The following is a 17,076-nucleotide window of genomic DNA, read 5'->3' as shown; positions in this document are numbered from 1 at the left end:
TTCGTTGATAGTCTGCTTAACCAGTGTGATTCTAGGTAAGGGCTCTATATTATCCTAAAGGGAAGGGGTTAGGCATCCTTTAGAATCCGTTAACTTACGGTTATCCGACCAAACTTAGATTAATTAATTAAATTAAATGCGGATATAATATTTGAGAAAATAATTTTGTAAATTATTACTAAGGTTTAAAAAGGATAAAACTATAGTAATGCTATTTAAAATAATGCTTATAGATATTATTAAGGTTTTAAATGAGAAATATTAGCTAGAATAAGACGAATAGAAAATATGATAATTTATATAGAAAGGGAAATTTCAAATGCCGTTTATCAAAGAGGGTTTGAAATGCTACGTAACACTTAAAGGTGTGTTGATATGATTTTAAATGTTGATACTATTTAAAATAAAACTTTGTAAAAGATAATTTGCATATGAGTAATAATTTTAATAGAAGATTTCGCAAATTTGAACTTTGAATAAGATAGTGTGATATAAATATGACTATGTAGAAAAATCTAGGCTATTCTTTAAATGGAGAGCAGAAAGAAGTGAGTTTTCTTTTAATTATCTTTTATTGACTATGTTTAATTAAATGCATGATGGATTCGAACTTGGAAGGTTATCTATAAATTATACTTATAATTGCGTACTAGTTGCGTTTTGAAACGTTTTATGATAAAAAAATATAATTTCCTTTTACTTAAAATATATAATCATGTCATTTTACAAATTGATTATTTCAAATAAGATAAAAGCATGAGAAGAAAAGCATAACTTATGAGATTAATTGTTAGTCTTCCTTAAACTAAACTACCCAATATTAAAACTAAACCTATTAATTCATTAGGACTTATCTAAATTAAGAAAACAAAACAAAGTAGAGGGTTAGTTGCATAATACAAATTAATATGCATAAAATAAAATAAAAGAGGTAAATAACTATCGAATGGGCCAGCCCATTTTTTTTGGGAACTGTCCACTATTGGGCCTTGGCCCGAAATTTCCATCTTTTCTTTCTTCGGGTTTTTTTTTTTGCTGCGGATTGGGCTGATCAGGGAGCTGACACGAGAGCTGAGTTGGGCTTTTAGCCCAACAGCGAATGCAGGAATGACGAATCCCTTGGACTCGTACGCGATGGTCATGCACAATAACGAAAGAAAAGGATTAGTACATAACAAAAAAAAAACTAAGGCTTAAATAAAGGGACTAAGTACACAGCTTGAATTAGCACAAGACACAATGAAAGGACACTTAGAGAAGATGTTCAAACCCAAAAACAAGATAATAATAAAGAAGCATTGCAGCCCATGTGATCTATTTCATATCAACGAGTGAACTTAGGCCCAATAGAGCCATATTCCAAACATTTTGGACAGGGGGCCTACTAATAATAAAAAAAATGGAATTCCCAAAAGACAAACATTTGATAGTAGAACTAAGTGTCTAGGCCGATACATCCAATATACGTTTGATATACCATTATATATATATTAGGACAGATGTGCAGAGTTGGATATACTATGTATATATGAATATATACCTCATATATGCTACCCATCCAATCATACAAGAGAAGAAAATGGGAAAAAGAAATCATGCTAAATCATTTAACATATGGAGGAACCTATGCGAGCATCATAAAAAAAATGAAATGAAAAACAAACAACCACCAGGTCAGTGCATAGCAATGTAAACTGCATCAATATACTTTGGCATTCTGTTCAATCAGTCCAGAGAAAACATAATGGTCTCAACCTTTAAGAGTGGACTTTACTCAGTTTTCTTCTCTTCGAAAATGCATATCAGCGATACCATTTATCGGATCATATCAAATAAGCAAACAAATAAACCCAGTTCTAATTAATCTTTGTAGGGAAAGAGTTGACCATAGCAGGTTTCAGGAGAGAACTTCAAATTATGGTCTCCTTCAGTTCAAAATAATAAATTCAGTCCTTATTTGATCATGTTTCAATATTTTTAATGCAGAACCAGCTAGATGATATAAGACACCATTCGAACTTCAAATTAATAATAGAACTATACTTAAATTTTGAAGAAAATAGGATGACATCCTTATTCCTTTGTTCCTTTAAATCATTAAGATATTACTAGGACACATGTAGCTATTTTTTAATGACATTCAAACTAACGTCATCATATTTGATCTCGACTCAATCATACAGTTGAACAAACATGTTTTGGACAGAATCATGACTCAAAAGTTCACGGAAAAGGAATTGAACATACGTCCTTACAATAAAAGGTTCAGATTCTAAAACCATAATTGAAAAAAATAGCGCTCAATTATTCAAACATCCCATCCAACAAAGGGAGTCAAGGAATCCTAACACTAACAAGATCAACAAACTCATAATAAGCTTAGTTCTTCTCAATGAAGATGGAAAAGTTATGAAACAAATTATCTAACTTATCTTACTACTTGAAATGTTCTGAAAATGTAATAGGAATCTAAAAAGGGGAGAAAGGGATTGTTGATAGTGAATAGTCTTGCTATAACAACTCAAGCAAACGAGTACTTAAAACTAAAAACCAGAATTTTGGCAGCTTTATTGTCGAATTTAGCAAAAGGTTGAGTTTTCAACAATTTTAAACACAAAGAGAGACAAAAGGGAATCCCAAACAAAATATTAACTAATCTTAAAACAGAGCTTTTGGTACAGGAAAACATTTTATCAGTGAACCAGAGGAAACTAGGATTAAATTTAGATTTTGGAGAGAAAGAAAAAAAAATGGCTCAAGACCAAAGTCTTAACAGAAATGACAGCAGGCCAACTTAACACATATTGAAATCTGAACACAAATTAACAATCGCTGAAAGAAAAGCTAGATCTTATAAAATCATGTTAACATACTGGTCATTTTAAATAAGAATGTCTTAAATGAGTTTATTAACTAACTCGTTAGATAGGCACAGAATCTGCACAGTTGGACTAAACCAATTCAATGAATATAGTTACTAAAAGAGGGAAAGAAATGGAAACAAACACCATAAACAACCCAACATTAAACAATAAGCACACTGATCATTACGTCGATATTGAAAACAGGAAATTCAAAAAGAAAAAAAAAAACATACATGTGAAAGAATTAAAAGAAGGGATTTTGTTGTGATCTGGCCCTTCCCCAGACCCCGCGCATAGCGGAAGCTTAATGCACCGCGCTGCCCTAGATTTCGTTAACGTACAAAAAAACTACCAACTTAAGTCATAATCTTGAAAGCAGTAAACTCGACAAATAAACTAATATATCTCATAACAGTGGTTTAAGACCAAACGCAGGCTTAATGAAAATTTAAGAATAATAACATCTAACCCATGCCGTATCGTAGCTGAACTAACTTAAAATATGCTAAACTACATCATCACGTAAAAAAAAACATGTTTAGCCACGCAAACAGAACTAAATCAAACTAAATCCAATTGACTAAACTGGCATGCCTTAATCACAAAAATGACATAATACAGAGCGAACAAAGAATGTGAAATAAGCAACAAAAGAAATAAAATGGAGAATCACCTTTTTTTTAGGTGCAACGAAATGAGGTGCGGGGCTTCAGATCTACACTCGAACTTATCGATTCTGAGCTTGTATATCTCGGATTCAATGCAATATCAGGGGAAAATAAAACGGAAAAGAAACTGATTTTAATATGCCAAATCGATATCAAGAATATTCGACTGCTGCAAAACTCGATATTTTTTAGGGGGTTTCTCGATTTCCAGGCCTCAATTCTTTGGGGGGGGGGGGGGTTCAAGAACTGTCTTTTTTCTCTTTCTTTCTGCGATTCTAACCCTGCTATTTATGGGGATTTGGGGGGTTCTTTTGTGTTGAAGAAAAAACAGGGGGAGAGGAGCGGGGGAAAAAGGAAGAGGAGCGTGGTGGGGTAGCGGTGTGGGGGTCGTCGGCGAGGTGGGGACGAGGTGATGAAAAGGAGCGGCGGTGGTGGGGTAAAGGGAACGGCGGGGTGGGGGATGGAGATGATGAAGATGATGAAGATGATGAATGAGAAGAGAGAAAGAGGAAGGGAGCGGCGGAGGAAAAAAAAAATGAAGGGGAACCCTTTTAGGGTTTCCCTTATTTCGTCTGAAAATGGGTCGGACCCAGTCCATAAATGGACTGGGTTGATTTTTTAGACCGGATATTAAAAGAATGGGTTAGTGAATTAAACATGGATTGATCAAAAAATTGAGATAAGAAATATGGTTTAGTCTAAAAAAAACATTAGGAATTAATCGGACTTTGATTTGGGGTCCGGTAAGTCAAAATACGGACCGAGTGCAAGAAATAGTTTGGCTTCTAAATTTGAATAAGAGACCTATTTAAATAACTTGTGTTAAAATATTGCTCAACATGAAATATGCAAACATTAATGCTCAGATAAAAAATGGCGTCGTAATAGTCGTGCAATAATATTTCAAAAATCCACAGTAAGATAAATACTATTATTTAATTATGCAAAGATAAATGTGATGCGTGTGCGTAAGCTGGTAAAGTACTGAAATGATAAAAATTGTGAACTGTAATAATAATAATAATAATAATAATAATAATAATAATAATAATAATAAGAGTAACTGCAACAGAATAATAAAGTGCCGGTATTGATGAGAAGTTGATAATTTAGTAAAAAATGACTATATATATATTTTTAATTTTTCTAAAAATATTAGAGGCGTAAATAGGTATTTTGGAAGAGAGGCGGGACAAAATTGGGTGTCAACAGCGAGCCCAAAATGCCAGGCTGGGCCAGCGACCTCGGGCCAGACGAAGAAGATGGCGGCTGCCACTGCTGCTGTGGCCGAGCCCACTGCGTGGTAGGATACGGGCAAGGGGGAGCCCACTGAGGCATCCAACCCCACTGCCACGGTGAGGAGGGCTGTTGCCACTGCTGCTGGTCACCTGAGGGGCGTCCTCCACGGCGTCGCTGCCACTGCCGCCGCCCGAACCACGGCCACCGCCGTTATTATTCCCACCGCTAGAGCCGCGGTTTTTGTTGTTATTTTTGCCCCGATGATGGTGAGAACGACCAGAATTTTCCAGATGAGAAGAGTCATCAAAATCACGTTTGGAATTAGCCACCATAGCCGCGGGCGAGTCATCGTGCATTTCAGCCAACGCCTTTTCCTCAAGGCACAAACTTGACCGAGCTTCGGAGAATGGTGGAAGAGGCTTACTTTGGCGGATGTAGGTACCTAAATTCTTGTATGCCTCTGGGAGTCCAGCCACCAGTTGGAGAACGAGGCGGTTGTCGGTCACCGAAGCCCCCACACTCTTAAGTTGATCGGCCAAGGTCTTGAGACGTTGGCAATACGCCGAAGCGTTTGGAAAATCCCGCATCTTGACATGAGAGAAATCATGTTCCAAAGCAACGGCAACGGAGTTTTTGTTGTCTTGAAAAAGATTACGGAGGCGATCCCAGGCCTCCTTTGTCGATAGATCTTCTTCGATGATTGTATGCAATAAGTCCGTGGAGATGGTTGCATATACCCATTGAAGTACCGTGGCATCCAAAGTGGACCACAACTCCTTTTCGTCGTCGGTGGTAGGAGCCTTCTCCTTTCCGGTTGGCAGAATGTGGGAAAGGACACGGTGAGACCGGGCATGAAGTTTGAATAATTCGGCCCAAGCCGAATAATGATCCGTTTCCATCTCAAGAATGATTGGGATGTGATTCTTGATGTTGGAGACAGCCAAAGCAGGATGGAACTTGGTGTTTGCCATTGATGGAAGGCAAGAAAAATGGACGGAAATCGAAGAAGAAGAAGAAGAAGACGTCGGAAAAGTGGGTAGAGGACGTCGGAGAATTAGGGCAGCGGAAGAGAAGGAAAAGAAACCCTAGTATCTGATACCATGAAAGAGATTAATTCCGTGATCATTCTCATTGATTGAGTTGGTAAATATACCATAGTTACAATGTCCTATTAGGATACAAACTATACTAACCTAAAATAGAAGATTTACAAAATATTCTTTTACTACATATTTACACTATTTATCAATTACTTATATGTACACAGGTTTGTATCGAGAGGTATCTATGATTTGAAGTTAATGGATTCATATTCAGCGATTTGAAATTAATATTAATATACAATATTTGAGACCGGTGGAGTATTGATTATGTATTTGGATCGTTTGTGATGTATGTATGCAGTTATTTGAACTATGGGCAACTAGCAGGTCGCGCAGAGATATTCAAGACTACAAAAAATGATAGCAATCCTTGTGTTTTGCAAGGCTATGACGGTATGTATACACATTACTATACAAAATATGTGTCTATGATTTAATATAAATTGTTGTCGGAAGCAATATATATTTTATAATTCGCTAAATATTCTTCATCCCAAAGTCTGCCATTGAGTTTAGTTTCCTGAAGCATTGCGTAACTCTCTGGATATTAAGGACCTTTTATTCACAGATAGTATTAGCATATATTAATTTTGTTGAACTATCTAATATCATTTCAATTACCTCGATAACATCAATCTCTACCTCTGGTGGAGGTAGATTGTTTTGTACAGCCATCACTATTAAAAAACAGGGACTAGCGATGGACAAGTTTTGTGATTAAACAGCAAAATTATTTTATTTTAAAGGGTACTACTCATATGGAGGAGTGGAATACAAAGTACAAGCTCCTGCAGATGGTAGTAGCGTGTGGGAATGTCAGAAATTAGCTAGGGAGGCACTTAACATTACCGCACCATGCAAGTATGACAATTGCACATTCAATGGTGCATGGAATGGTGGAGGTGGTTATGGATTCGATACTCTGCATGCTTCCTCATTTTTCTACGATATCGCCGTTCAGGTAAATTTCTGGCTACATCGCTGCTTATATTATCTATAAAAGCCTAAAAAATAGTTCCTACACTTTGGCCATGCGGCGCACGAGCTCAGGACCTTGCACGATAGTCGTGCATCTCAATTCTCATGCACCAGAGTGCCGGTGCCAGCTGATGGGCAAAGCTGCTAAGGCAAAGGCTTTAGGCCCCCAAATTTTTAGGGGTCCCTTTTTTTTATTAATTTGTGACTATTTCTTAGAAAAATCATTTATTATTTTAAGGTAAAAGTTACAAGAGATTTTATGAAAAAAGTGAGAAGATAATATTTTTTTAATTGATTAAAACAACTTTCTCTCAAAAAGGTAAAAAAATTATACTTTAAACAAAAATATACATGTAAAGAATAGTTTTTAAAATAATGAAAACATGTAGCTCACCTAAACCACTATAATTAAACAACTAATATGTGGTAAAAGAAGACTTCTAACTATTGAATTCTCTAACTATCCAACTTGATTAGACTTTTTTCACATTGATTAAATAATTGATCTTTTTAATTTTAAGCCACAATAACCAAGCAATAATGCTAAATACTCTCTATGTCTAACTTCTGCACGCTTTTCATTTTAATCTGTCCAAATAAAAAATATCATCTTTTTATAATTAAAAGATCTTAACTCTAACGTTATCTATTTACCCTTAATGAGATGATTTATAGCCACACAATTGTATAAGATTTGTCTTAGATCACAATTTCAAAATTTTTTATTTTTTTTAAGAAAATATTTATGTATCCAGTCAAACATCATCACATAAATTAGGAGGAAAAAAGTAATTAACAGAAATATGTACTGAGGTGCCACATAAATTAAGACCGAGGGAGGGCGAAATATTTTTAGAGCAATACTAGCTAGTTAAGCCAGATCTATACATGTATTAAGTATTTCATGTTATTATTACTTTGGTACCATCAATTTAATTTGGGGTTTATATGTTTTATAATATTGCAGGTGGACATCATCGATCCTGTAGCTTCAACTCTTGAAACGAAGCCAATTGAGTACCTAAATAAAGCAGTATTCGTTTGCGAACTAAATGTAGATGATATAAAATCAATATTCCCAAACGCTGAAGATAGAGATATTCCATATTTGTGCATGGACTTGGTATATCAATACACTTTGCTTGTCAATGGATTTGGTAAGTATATATTTTGTACCTCTATCGCCTGTTCGGCCAAACTTTTAAAATTAGTTTATATTGAAAAACATTTTTTAAAATATGCTTTCCAAAAAAGTATTTTCGGTAAAAAAACAATTTGTATTTGGCTAATCAATTTGAAAAATATTTTTGAGTAGCAACTAGGCTTGATCAAACTTTCAAAAATGCTTCTAAGTGTATTTTTCAAAAGTGTTTTCTTAAAAGAATAATTTTGGGGGAAAACTACTTTTTTAGTTTCTGAAAAACAGCTTCTGCTACTCCCAAAAAGTGTTTCTCCTAAAAGTTTCACCTCACTTTTTTTAAAATAAACACTTGTTTAAAAAATATTAGCACTTTTGACCTCTCAAAAGCCCGTCGATAGGCTATTAATCTGTCAAATATATATGAATTATATATAGGGCAAATTAAATGGAATGTTACGATTACTTTGTCAAATAATTTAATTCTTATGATACCGATGAGCCTCTTTCACATAATAATTTCTTTTCTTGTACTTAAAATTTTTTTCTTTCCTCGACAGGCCTAGATCCATACAAAGACCTTACAGTAACGCATGCTGTCAAATACAAGAATTACCTTGCTGCAGCAGCTTGGCCATTGGGATGTGCCATTGATTTAGTTACAAAGAGAGCCTAAATATCATATTTAGTTTTATTACTTGGCATTAATTACTTTGAGTTTTTTGGACCTTTTGGTTATTGGCACATATTTATCTAATGATAAGGATATGTTAATGAGTGAATGTGTCAATAAACGTGAAAGGGTTGGACATGTCAAATGGGCATAAACAGATTTTGGCATCCCTAATCCACTACTGTATGATTGCACATTTCAACTTAACATTCGCATCTCTATGACATAAACTTTGTGGATGTGTTGAACTTTAGAGGCTCAACATCCACTACAATATGATATTGCTGATCTTATTACTATTTTATAGAACTTACATTTTATTTTGGTTGGCATTCTTTTCTATCACAGAACACCTGAGTTTTGAGCAAATACATCATATTTATATATAGCATTAAAAATTTGACAAATTTGTCAAAACGGTGGGTGAATTCAAGTTTTATTGCATTAAATATTTCAAAGGGACCTGCGCATGTGATATTAGAATATAGAGAAAATTATAAAATAAACATTAAACCTTCCTCTCATGTGTGATCCAGATCCAGCGAAAAGGTCACTAACCACAGAACTTCTTGATTAGACTTTTTTTTTTTTTAAAGCTTTGTTTAAAACATAATACTATAAATTTAAATTCAGTACTAACTTTTTTAAATCCAAACACACGTGGCATATTGAACACCACAAGATTCGATGGGCATATTGGTACATTACATACATATTTATTTTAAGATCACAAAATTCAAAGAATTTCTTTAATTTCTTAAACTTCGTGCACAGTCAAATTAAACTTAAAGACATGTATTGAAACAAAGGGAGTTGGAGTTTAATTTATGTATATTGACTGTGTATCAAATTTTTATAGTATCAGGGAAAGTAATTTATAATAATAATTCACTTTTTATAACAAATCAAGTATGATAAACTGAGAAATAAGATACATAATAACTTGTTATAAGTTTGTTAACTTGCATAAATAAATGTCAAAATCTATTTACACTAACAAGATATATAACTTAGCTCCTAATAATATACTGATATTCTAACTTTTGATGTGCATCTAATAAACAAAACAAAATAATCTTACCCTATTTCACGACAGGAGGAAAACAAACAAAACCATGTTTTGCACTGCTGAAGGATATGGTAAGTATTTAATATTTTGCACCTCTTTGTTAATTTTTTTTTTAATTAATACACTTCTTGTCAAACTTGATTGTTAATCTAGGGCAAAAAGAAGTTGTTTCTATTAAAGAGTGAATTCTGAAAATATGGATCCAATATTTAGACGTTATAGGTTCTCAGTTGAAAGGATAAATTATGAAGATATATCACTACTAGAAAAACTCAAATTACATGGGGATTTTTCTGGGGATTGTACAAGAAAATTCGCAAGTAACTTAGTTTCCTGCTAAATTTCCTGCCAAAACAAAATCCGATGGAAAAACCTTCGTGGGTAATTGTTACCTGCGCATTTAAAATCCCCAGGAAAGTTACACGCGGATTTAAAATTCCTAGATAATTACTTGCGGATTTTTTCGTAAGAAATTCTAAAAATTCGCATGAAATTTTTGATAAAAAATTTGGAAAAATGGAATTTACTTGCCGATTTTCATAGGGAGATATCCGCAAGTTAATTCCCATGAAAATTCCCTAAGTAATCTGTAGAATCTTTTTGACAAAAAAAAAAAAATTAATATCATGAGAAAATTAATAATAAATATTATGATTCTACCCACCTAGAACATAGATGGGGTATATCTCGCCAAACTGGATAAAGCTATTATTCTAATCTAGACTCTAAAAGAATATGTATGTTGATTCATATCAATTAATTCGAAATTTATTCTAGGGAAGAGAGACCCATACAAATTAATCATGTGCCAGGAACCAGATTTGAAGTGGTGACACGAGGATTTTCAGTCCTCTGCTCTACCAACTGAGCTATCCCGGCTATTCCCAATGCAGTATCCTCATTTTATTAGAGAACTGGGGTCTATGTCAATTAAAAGGACAAAAGTCGATTAAAAAATCGATTAATTTTTTTTTATCAAAGCCGGGGAATTTCTTCGATCTTCAAAAAGATGACTTTGTAAGTTTCAATATGAGTAATGATATTGTATTGATCGGGAATCATTCAACTAGGGATTCCTTGCTCAAAGATGTTCATTTGGGTCGAACTCTTCTTTGGTATCAGGGTAATATAGCTATGAATAGTCATTGACTTCCGGGAAAGAGTAGAAGAATGTGATCTATTATGGGACATACAATGCATTACAGATGTATGATCATTACTGTCACGACCCAATCCCATGGGCCATGACTAGTGCCCGAACTGGACACCCGTATACATTTCTGCTAAGTATAGTCAGACTGAAACTAAGGACAGTATGGAGACTTGTAAAAGCAACCGAAAGATTCATAACACCATATATCATAAACCTGCCTCCTGAGGAGTCACAGCTGATCAAAGCATAATACGATACGCAAGCCGACAAGGCTGCCACTACATGTCAATATGATACGCAAGCCGACAAAGCTGCCACAACATATCAATACCATACGTAAGCCATATAGACACAGCTGAACAAAACTTATACATAACCCACATATGTCTGCAGACCTCTAAGAGTACCATAGTGAAAGATGACTGAACAGGGCCCCGCCGTACCCCTGGATATACATACATAAGTCCATATCAAAAGATCAGTACCAAAATAACTTAGGCTCCGCAACAATGGAGCTCTCCAAACAGCTGAGCAGAAGTCTTAGACTGGAGGGTCACCAAATCAAGTATCTGTACCTTCGGGCATGAAACGCAGCCCCCCGAAGAAAGGGGGTCAGTATGGAATATGTACTGAGTATATAAAGCGTGAAATACAATAAAAAGGATCATAACTGAAATAGAGATTACCAGAAACACGTATGACTTTTAAGACATCAATACACTTGCCTTATGAAATGAAAATCATGCATATCAATATCATATATCATATCCGGCCCATTATGGGACTCGGTGAATAAGGACGCCACATACCATCCTTGGCGCCATAAACACATCATAACACCATTATATATATATATACCGTACCCGGCCCTCTAGTGAGGGACTCGGTGAACAAAGCAGCGAAACTGCGCACGAAAGCGTATCCTGGCCCGAGACTCAGTGGAGGACATATTGAAGCATGCACGAGCAGAGTAGTGAGCAACCATATGCAAATTAAAACATTATCAAAGACTCAATGGAGTAATCAAAACAAACTATCATTTGAAAATCTAGACAATAGTCATATCAAATACCTTTCGAATGTCATAATGGATTATGTCAAAATAGAACTTCTGGAATCATATACATGTATCAAGATATAAAGAAATAACTTCCGGAAATCAAGAACATTAGCCATCCTAGTGGCTCTAAGAATAGAAACTTCTTTGGAATCATATTCGCATCGTCTATTTGTTTCATAAAGATCATGCCAAAAAGAAAGAAAGGTTAACTTTACATACCTTGAACTCTATCTAAATGTCCAACGTCTACTTCTCGAGCTCGTAGGTCTAAAATTAAGATAACGTAGGCCACATTTAGATTATCCACATCACTTACTAACCAATCCAAGTACGAATGAAACTTAACAAAATTCGGGCAGCATTTCCCCTGCAAACTTAATAATCCTCGAAATTCCAATTTAGCCAAACATCAATCAAAATACCAACAATTTCATATCAAACTAGAATTAAATCCATCCTTAAATTACTTCCAAAACAGCCCAATATACATTCGGATGCCAATGCTTGTATACACTTCTTTATTTCCGTATATCCATAGTATAACAACAACAACTATAGCCAATCCCTCGATATTCCAGCCCACAAAACAGTTCATAACAACCACCAAACAGTCCCCAAAATATCATCGCAAAACAGCCACAAATATCATACCAAACAGCTCCAAAATATCGTCACAAAACAGCCACGAAAATCATATAAAACAGCCCCAAAATATTGTCACAAACCAGCCACGAAAATCGTATAAAACAGCCCCAAAATATTATCACAAAACAACCACGAAAATCATATAAAAACAGCCCCAAATATTGTCACAAAACAGCTCGGTATACGCTTTGTATACAATATCTTCATATACTTTATTCTCCCAAATTGAAGAACAACAACTTATCAACAACATCAACAACAATATCAACAATTATCATATATATCATAACTCAGTTAATTCCATCCATTTAATCCAACTAAAACAGCCTCTAATCAAAAATTTCAACAAAACAACAAACGAGTTTATAACGCTATTTTCTCCGTTCTAATCCGTTAAAACTCTAAATAAACACTTTAATAACATAAAAGGAATCTTATACATACCTTAGCAGCAGCTCAACCACGAAAATATCATCCCCCAAGATCAATATTTAGCTTAAAACGACGATGATCACTCGTACCACTACTAAAAAAATGGGCATTTTCGACCTAAAAATTTCGACCACACTTTTGATCGAAAAACATCGACCACCGACGGTCAAAATTTGAAGAATTTAATTTTTTTTTATAGAATTTCGACCACACCGGGTCAATTTTTTAATAGGAAAAATGCATTTCGACCACGTGTGGTCGAAATTAATTTTATACAAATAATAAATGGGAAAAAAACATTTTATACATAATTAATATATATATATATATATATATATAAATTAATTAAAAAATAAAAATAAAAACATTTTGACCAGATCTAGTCTCTTTAATCTGACTTAATTATTTCCGATCAAAGTCGATCAAATCTGACTTACTTATTTTCGACCACATATGGTCGAAAATTTCAAAACATTTAGACCAGATCTAGTCTCTTTAATTTTCTTTTCATTTTCCCCCTTCTCTTTCACTCTCTTCTCTCTCTCTCCTCTCTCTACCATCCCACCACCCGACTGCCCCACCCTCTCCTTAGACGGTCAACGCCACCAGACGCCGCCGCTGTTTCCGACCAGCAATCGTCGCCACCAGACGCCGCCAGCTCAGGTATTTTTTTTTTCTTCCTCAAATCTCATGAAGACAATCCCCAAATTGAACTAGTGCTCAAACTTGTATTTCAATACCATGTTATCAGTTACATTACCTTCTATATTTAGTAGATTTGATAACTTTATCTAGTGTTCAATAGTTGTTTTGGGGTTTATATTATGTTATTTTTTTTAGGGATTTGAATTGAAATAGAATGAAATATTGAAATTGAATGTTGTTGTTGTTGCTGCATTTGGCATCACTTTGGGGTTTCTGCACTCTATGTTAATCAATGAATCTTTTAGTTATGGTTTGTATTAATTTCCTTTAGGATGAAAACTGTTAAACAAAGGCCCTCACCTCGATCAAGTAAGAACATTTTAAGCTTTTGTGTTCTGTTTATCCTCATTCGGTCTAGAGAATTTTTTTTTTTTAGTATGAGGCTGACTAAAGCAGAGAAGCGTGCAAAATTGAAGAAAATGAGGAAAGAGGCTAAGAAACAGGCAAACGAGGTGGCAGAAAACTCAAGGATGTTCAGCGAATACCTCAAGCTGAAGTCTTGGTACGTGCATTATATGCAGGATTGTAGATCCCCTTCGATTTCCTCCGCAGCTAGCTTTTACAATTTCAAGATGCTTTCTCTTAATATTTGCCCAAATTTCTTCCAGTTCTCTTCATCTTCATATTTTTTTTCTTTCTAAATCTCTGTGTTAATTTGAGTTATGTTGTATCAGTTTGTTGACATTGGAAAGTTTGATGGGTATATATTTGTTTTCAATACCATGTTATCAGTTACATTACCTTCTATATTTAGTAGATTTGATAACTTTATTTAGTGTTCAATAGTTGTTTTGGGGTTTATATTATGTTATTTTTTTTAGGGATTTGAATTGAAATAGAATGAAATATTGAAGTTGAATGTTATTGTTCAGCAAGAATAAAGCTTCAACTTCTTTTATTATTTTTGTCATGGGATATCCCTCATTTTTTATGAGTTTACTAGCAATTCTATTTTTCACACATTGAAGCCTGTTCCAATCAAGTAAATAGTTACAGTGAGGTTACCTCCTCTGTTTTGTATATTTTTTTTTTTTTTGCTATACATATGAAAAGGCATGCATCTTTTGATAATAATGTTATTTGTGATGGTAGCCTTAATCTGGTCCGGATGTATTACATCACTTCTGTACACTTTTTCCTTTTTCACCAAATGTGCATTGTGTTCAATCGAAATACAAATAGAGAACTCTGGTTATGGTTCTAGTTTACTGCTACATCTAGTTGACTGGTGATTTTCATCCATTCAGTGCAGGGCAAGTGGACAAGTTCTTCTAATTGGAATACATTACTGGATCCCTTGAATGGGCAACCATTCATTAAGTTGCAGAAGTAAACGAATCAGAATTGCAGGTAAATAATTTGGATGCATCATAATTCTTTGCGCTGTATTTTTCCAGACGAGTCTTTCAACCTGTGGAGTCTGTTATTCTGTACAACTGACTTGTTACTTTATGGCCAACTATTAGTTCGGTCACATAAAGACTTCTCCATTCTAGTATGAAATCTTTAACATCAAAGATTGGCTCATAGTGATGATTCTATAATTCCTTTTGTCGCCTGTGCAGCCATTTGTGGAGAGCTTGTCCAAGTGCCCAAAACATGGTCTACATAATCCATTCAAAGCACCAGAAAGGTTTGCTTTAATTTTTTGTTCTTTTTCTTGTTTTTTGTGATGTTCTCTAGCTGAACAGTGTATAGGATGAGCCTTTAATGACTTGTGAATTTTTATACAAAGGAAGAAATGATGACTTTAGAGAATGTATCGAGTGACACCATTTTTTGCAGGTACCTAATGTTAGGAGACGTATCTACAAAAGCAGCTCATGCGCTTGGCTTGCCTGAGGTAAGATATATTCAAGCAAGGATGCTGGTGTTCGCTTAGCCATTTTTACGGATAGTTCATAACTTCATAATTAATTCTTATCCTCTTATTTTTTTTTTGTTTTGTTTTTTTGTTTCTTTTTGGTCTTTCAGGTTTCTGACTTCTTTGCTAAGCTAATACAACGGGTGTCTCCTAAGAGTTTCCAACAAGCTCTTGGTGAGGTTTCCGTGACGCAGAAATTTCTGGAAAATTTCTGTGGTGATCAGGTAGATTCTAAAACTATTACCTCGTACGTTCTACGTTATACAGGGGCTATCTAAGAAAGAAAATCCATGTGATTTTATTGCTGCTTTATGTTATTTCAACAATTTTGTGTCTACTCATTCGTTGTTTGTTTTTCTTTTTTGCTGTTCTGTTAATGTTAGTAGCTTATTTGACATTGAAATATTTAAAAGCTTTGACTTCAGGTTCAGGAAGGACTTGTTTCCAGGGGAATCATTTCTCCGTTTTCTTTAACATTACTGTCAGATCAAACACTGAACACCTGATTTATTTGGCAGGTTCGCTTTCTAGCTAGGTCTTTTGCAGTACCAGGAAATCATCTGGGGCAGCAGAGCCATGGTTTTCGCTGGCCTTTTGGACCTGTAAGCACCATTCTGGCACATTGTTGACTAATTTAATTGGAAGTGTTAAACAAAAGGGTCTTCTAATGCTATCTTTCACTTTGAAACTGAGATCTAAAGGTGCACTTTTAGAACTAAAATCACTAAACTTATGGGAATAAAAATTCTTCACTAGTTCAGAATAGTGTAAAAGTTGTGTTATATATCTGCGGGAATCATTTTTTATGAATGTTTTCCTGCTAATTTAAGGATTTAACCTAGATTGCTTTTGGGCATAGTGCTCATAGTGGTAAAATTAACAGCACATAAGTTGTTTTTTACATTCCCCAGTTGTGACTTTCTTATGTGATTAATCGAAGTTTGTACTTCAATTATTAAAGGTTCTCACACTGCCCACTTTTAAACTTTACTTTGTAGGTGGCAGTTATTACTCCCTTTAATTTTCCTTTGGAGATTCCTTTGCTTCAGCTGATGGGAGCGTTGTACATGGATTCTAATTCGGCTATGTTTAAATGGATACGAATATTATGTTTAAGAGTTTGAATGTAGTTTTAATTTGAATTAGAAGTATTTTTAATTTTAAGTGTTTGAACGCAGTTTATAATGTTTAAGTGTTTGAATGGACAATGTTTAAGTGTTCAGGTATTTGAACATTGTTTATGGTTGTTGTGTTGCATTGTTGATGAATTGGATGACTGTTTTGGTTGATGAATTTGGTTATTTGAAAATTGGCAGGTGGGATGTCAAAAACAGACAAATGCTGGAAAAAATATTCTAGATTTTCGACCACAGGTGGTCGAAAGTCAGCCCAGATATTTCACAATTTCGACCACGTGTGGTCGAAATTTAGCAATATGGTTGCCAGATTTCGACCACATGTGGTCGAAAATCTGGGCCCAATGGT

At 34.6% G+C, this 17,076-nt stretch overlaps 1 protein-coding gene, 1 non-coding gene and 1 pseudogene across 4 annotated transcripts; 2 read left to right on the top strand and 1 right to left on the bottom strand.

Moving 5' to 3' along the window:
- Nucleotides 1-8,780, top strand: part of LOC132601956 (apyrase-like) — a 29,258-nt pseudogene extending 20,478 nt beyond the window's left edge.
- Nucleotides 8,781-10,538: 1,758 nt separating this feature from the next.
- TRNAF-GAA (transfer RNA phenylalanine (anticodon GAA)) lies at nucleotides 10,539-10,611 on the bottom strand. The gene has a single exon. It is a non-coding gene; the product is annotated as a tRNA-Phe (tRNA).
- Nucleotides 10,612-13,519: 2,908 nt separating this feature from the next.
- Nucleotides 13,520-16,846, top strand: LOC132604412 (delta-1-pyrroline-5-carboxylate dehydrogenase 12A1, mitochondrial-like). 3 transcript variants are annotated; one of them, XM_060317912.1, is made up of 9 exons: nucleotides 13,520-13,685; nucleotides 13,999-14,036; nucleotides 14,104-14,229; nucleotides 14,975-15,077; nucleotides 15,293-15,360; nucleotides 15,513-15,570; nucleotides 15,702-15,815; nucleotides 16,110-16,193; nucleotides 16,590-16,846. In XM_060317912.1, the coding sequence occupies exons 6-9, from the start codon at nucleotides 15,520-15,522 to the stop codon at nucleotides 16,713-16,715; spliced, it is 375 nt and encodes a 124-aa protein (XP_060173895.1). In that variant the 5' UTR covers nucleotides 13,520-13,685; nucleotides 13,999-14,036; nucleotides 14,104-14,229; nucleotides 14,975-15,077; nucleotides 15,293-15,360; nucleotides 15,513-15,519; the 3' UTR covers nucleotides 16,716-16,846. The 3 variants fall into 3 exon arrangements, with proteins under 3 accessions (XP_060173895.1, XP_060173894.1, XP_060173893.1); XM_060317911.1 differs by lacking the exon at nucleotides 13,999-14,036; XM_060317910.1 differs by having other exon boundaries at nucleotides 13,999-14,229.
- Nucleotides 16,847-17,076: the final 230 nt, after the last annotated feature.

This window comes from Lycium barbarum, chromosome 7, assembly GCF_019175385.1.
Source record: "Lycium barbarum isolate Lr01 chromosome 7, ASM1917538v2, whole genome shotgun sequence".
NCBI classification, from domain to species: Eukaryota; Viridiplantae; Streptophyta; class Magnoliopsida; order Solanales; family Solanaceae; genus Lycium; species Lycium barbarum.
This window is presented reverse-complemented; position numbering and strand designations above follow the sequence as displayed.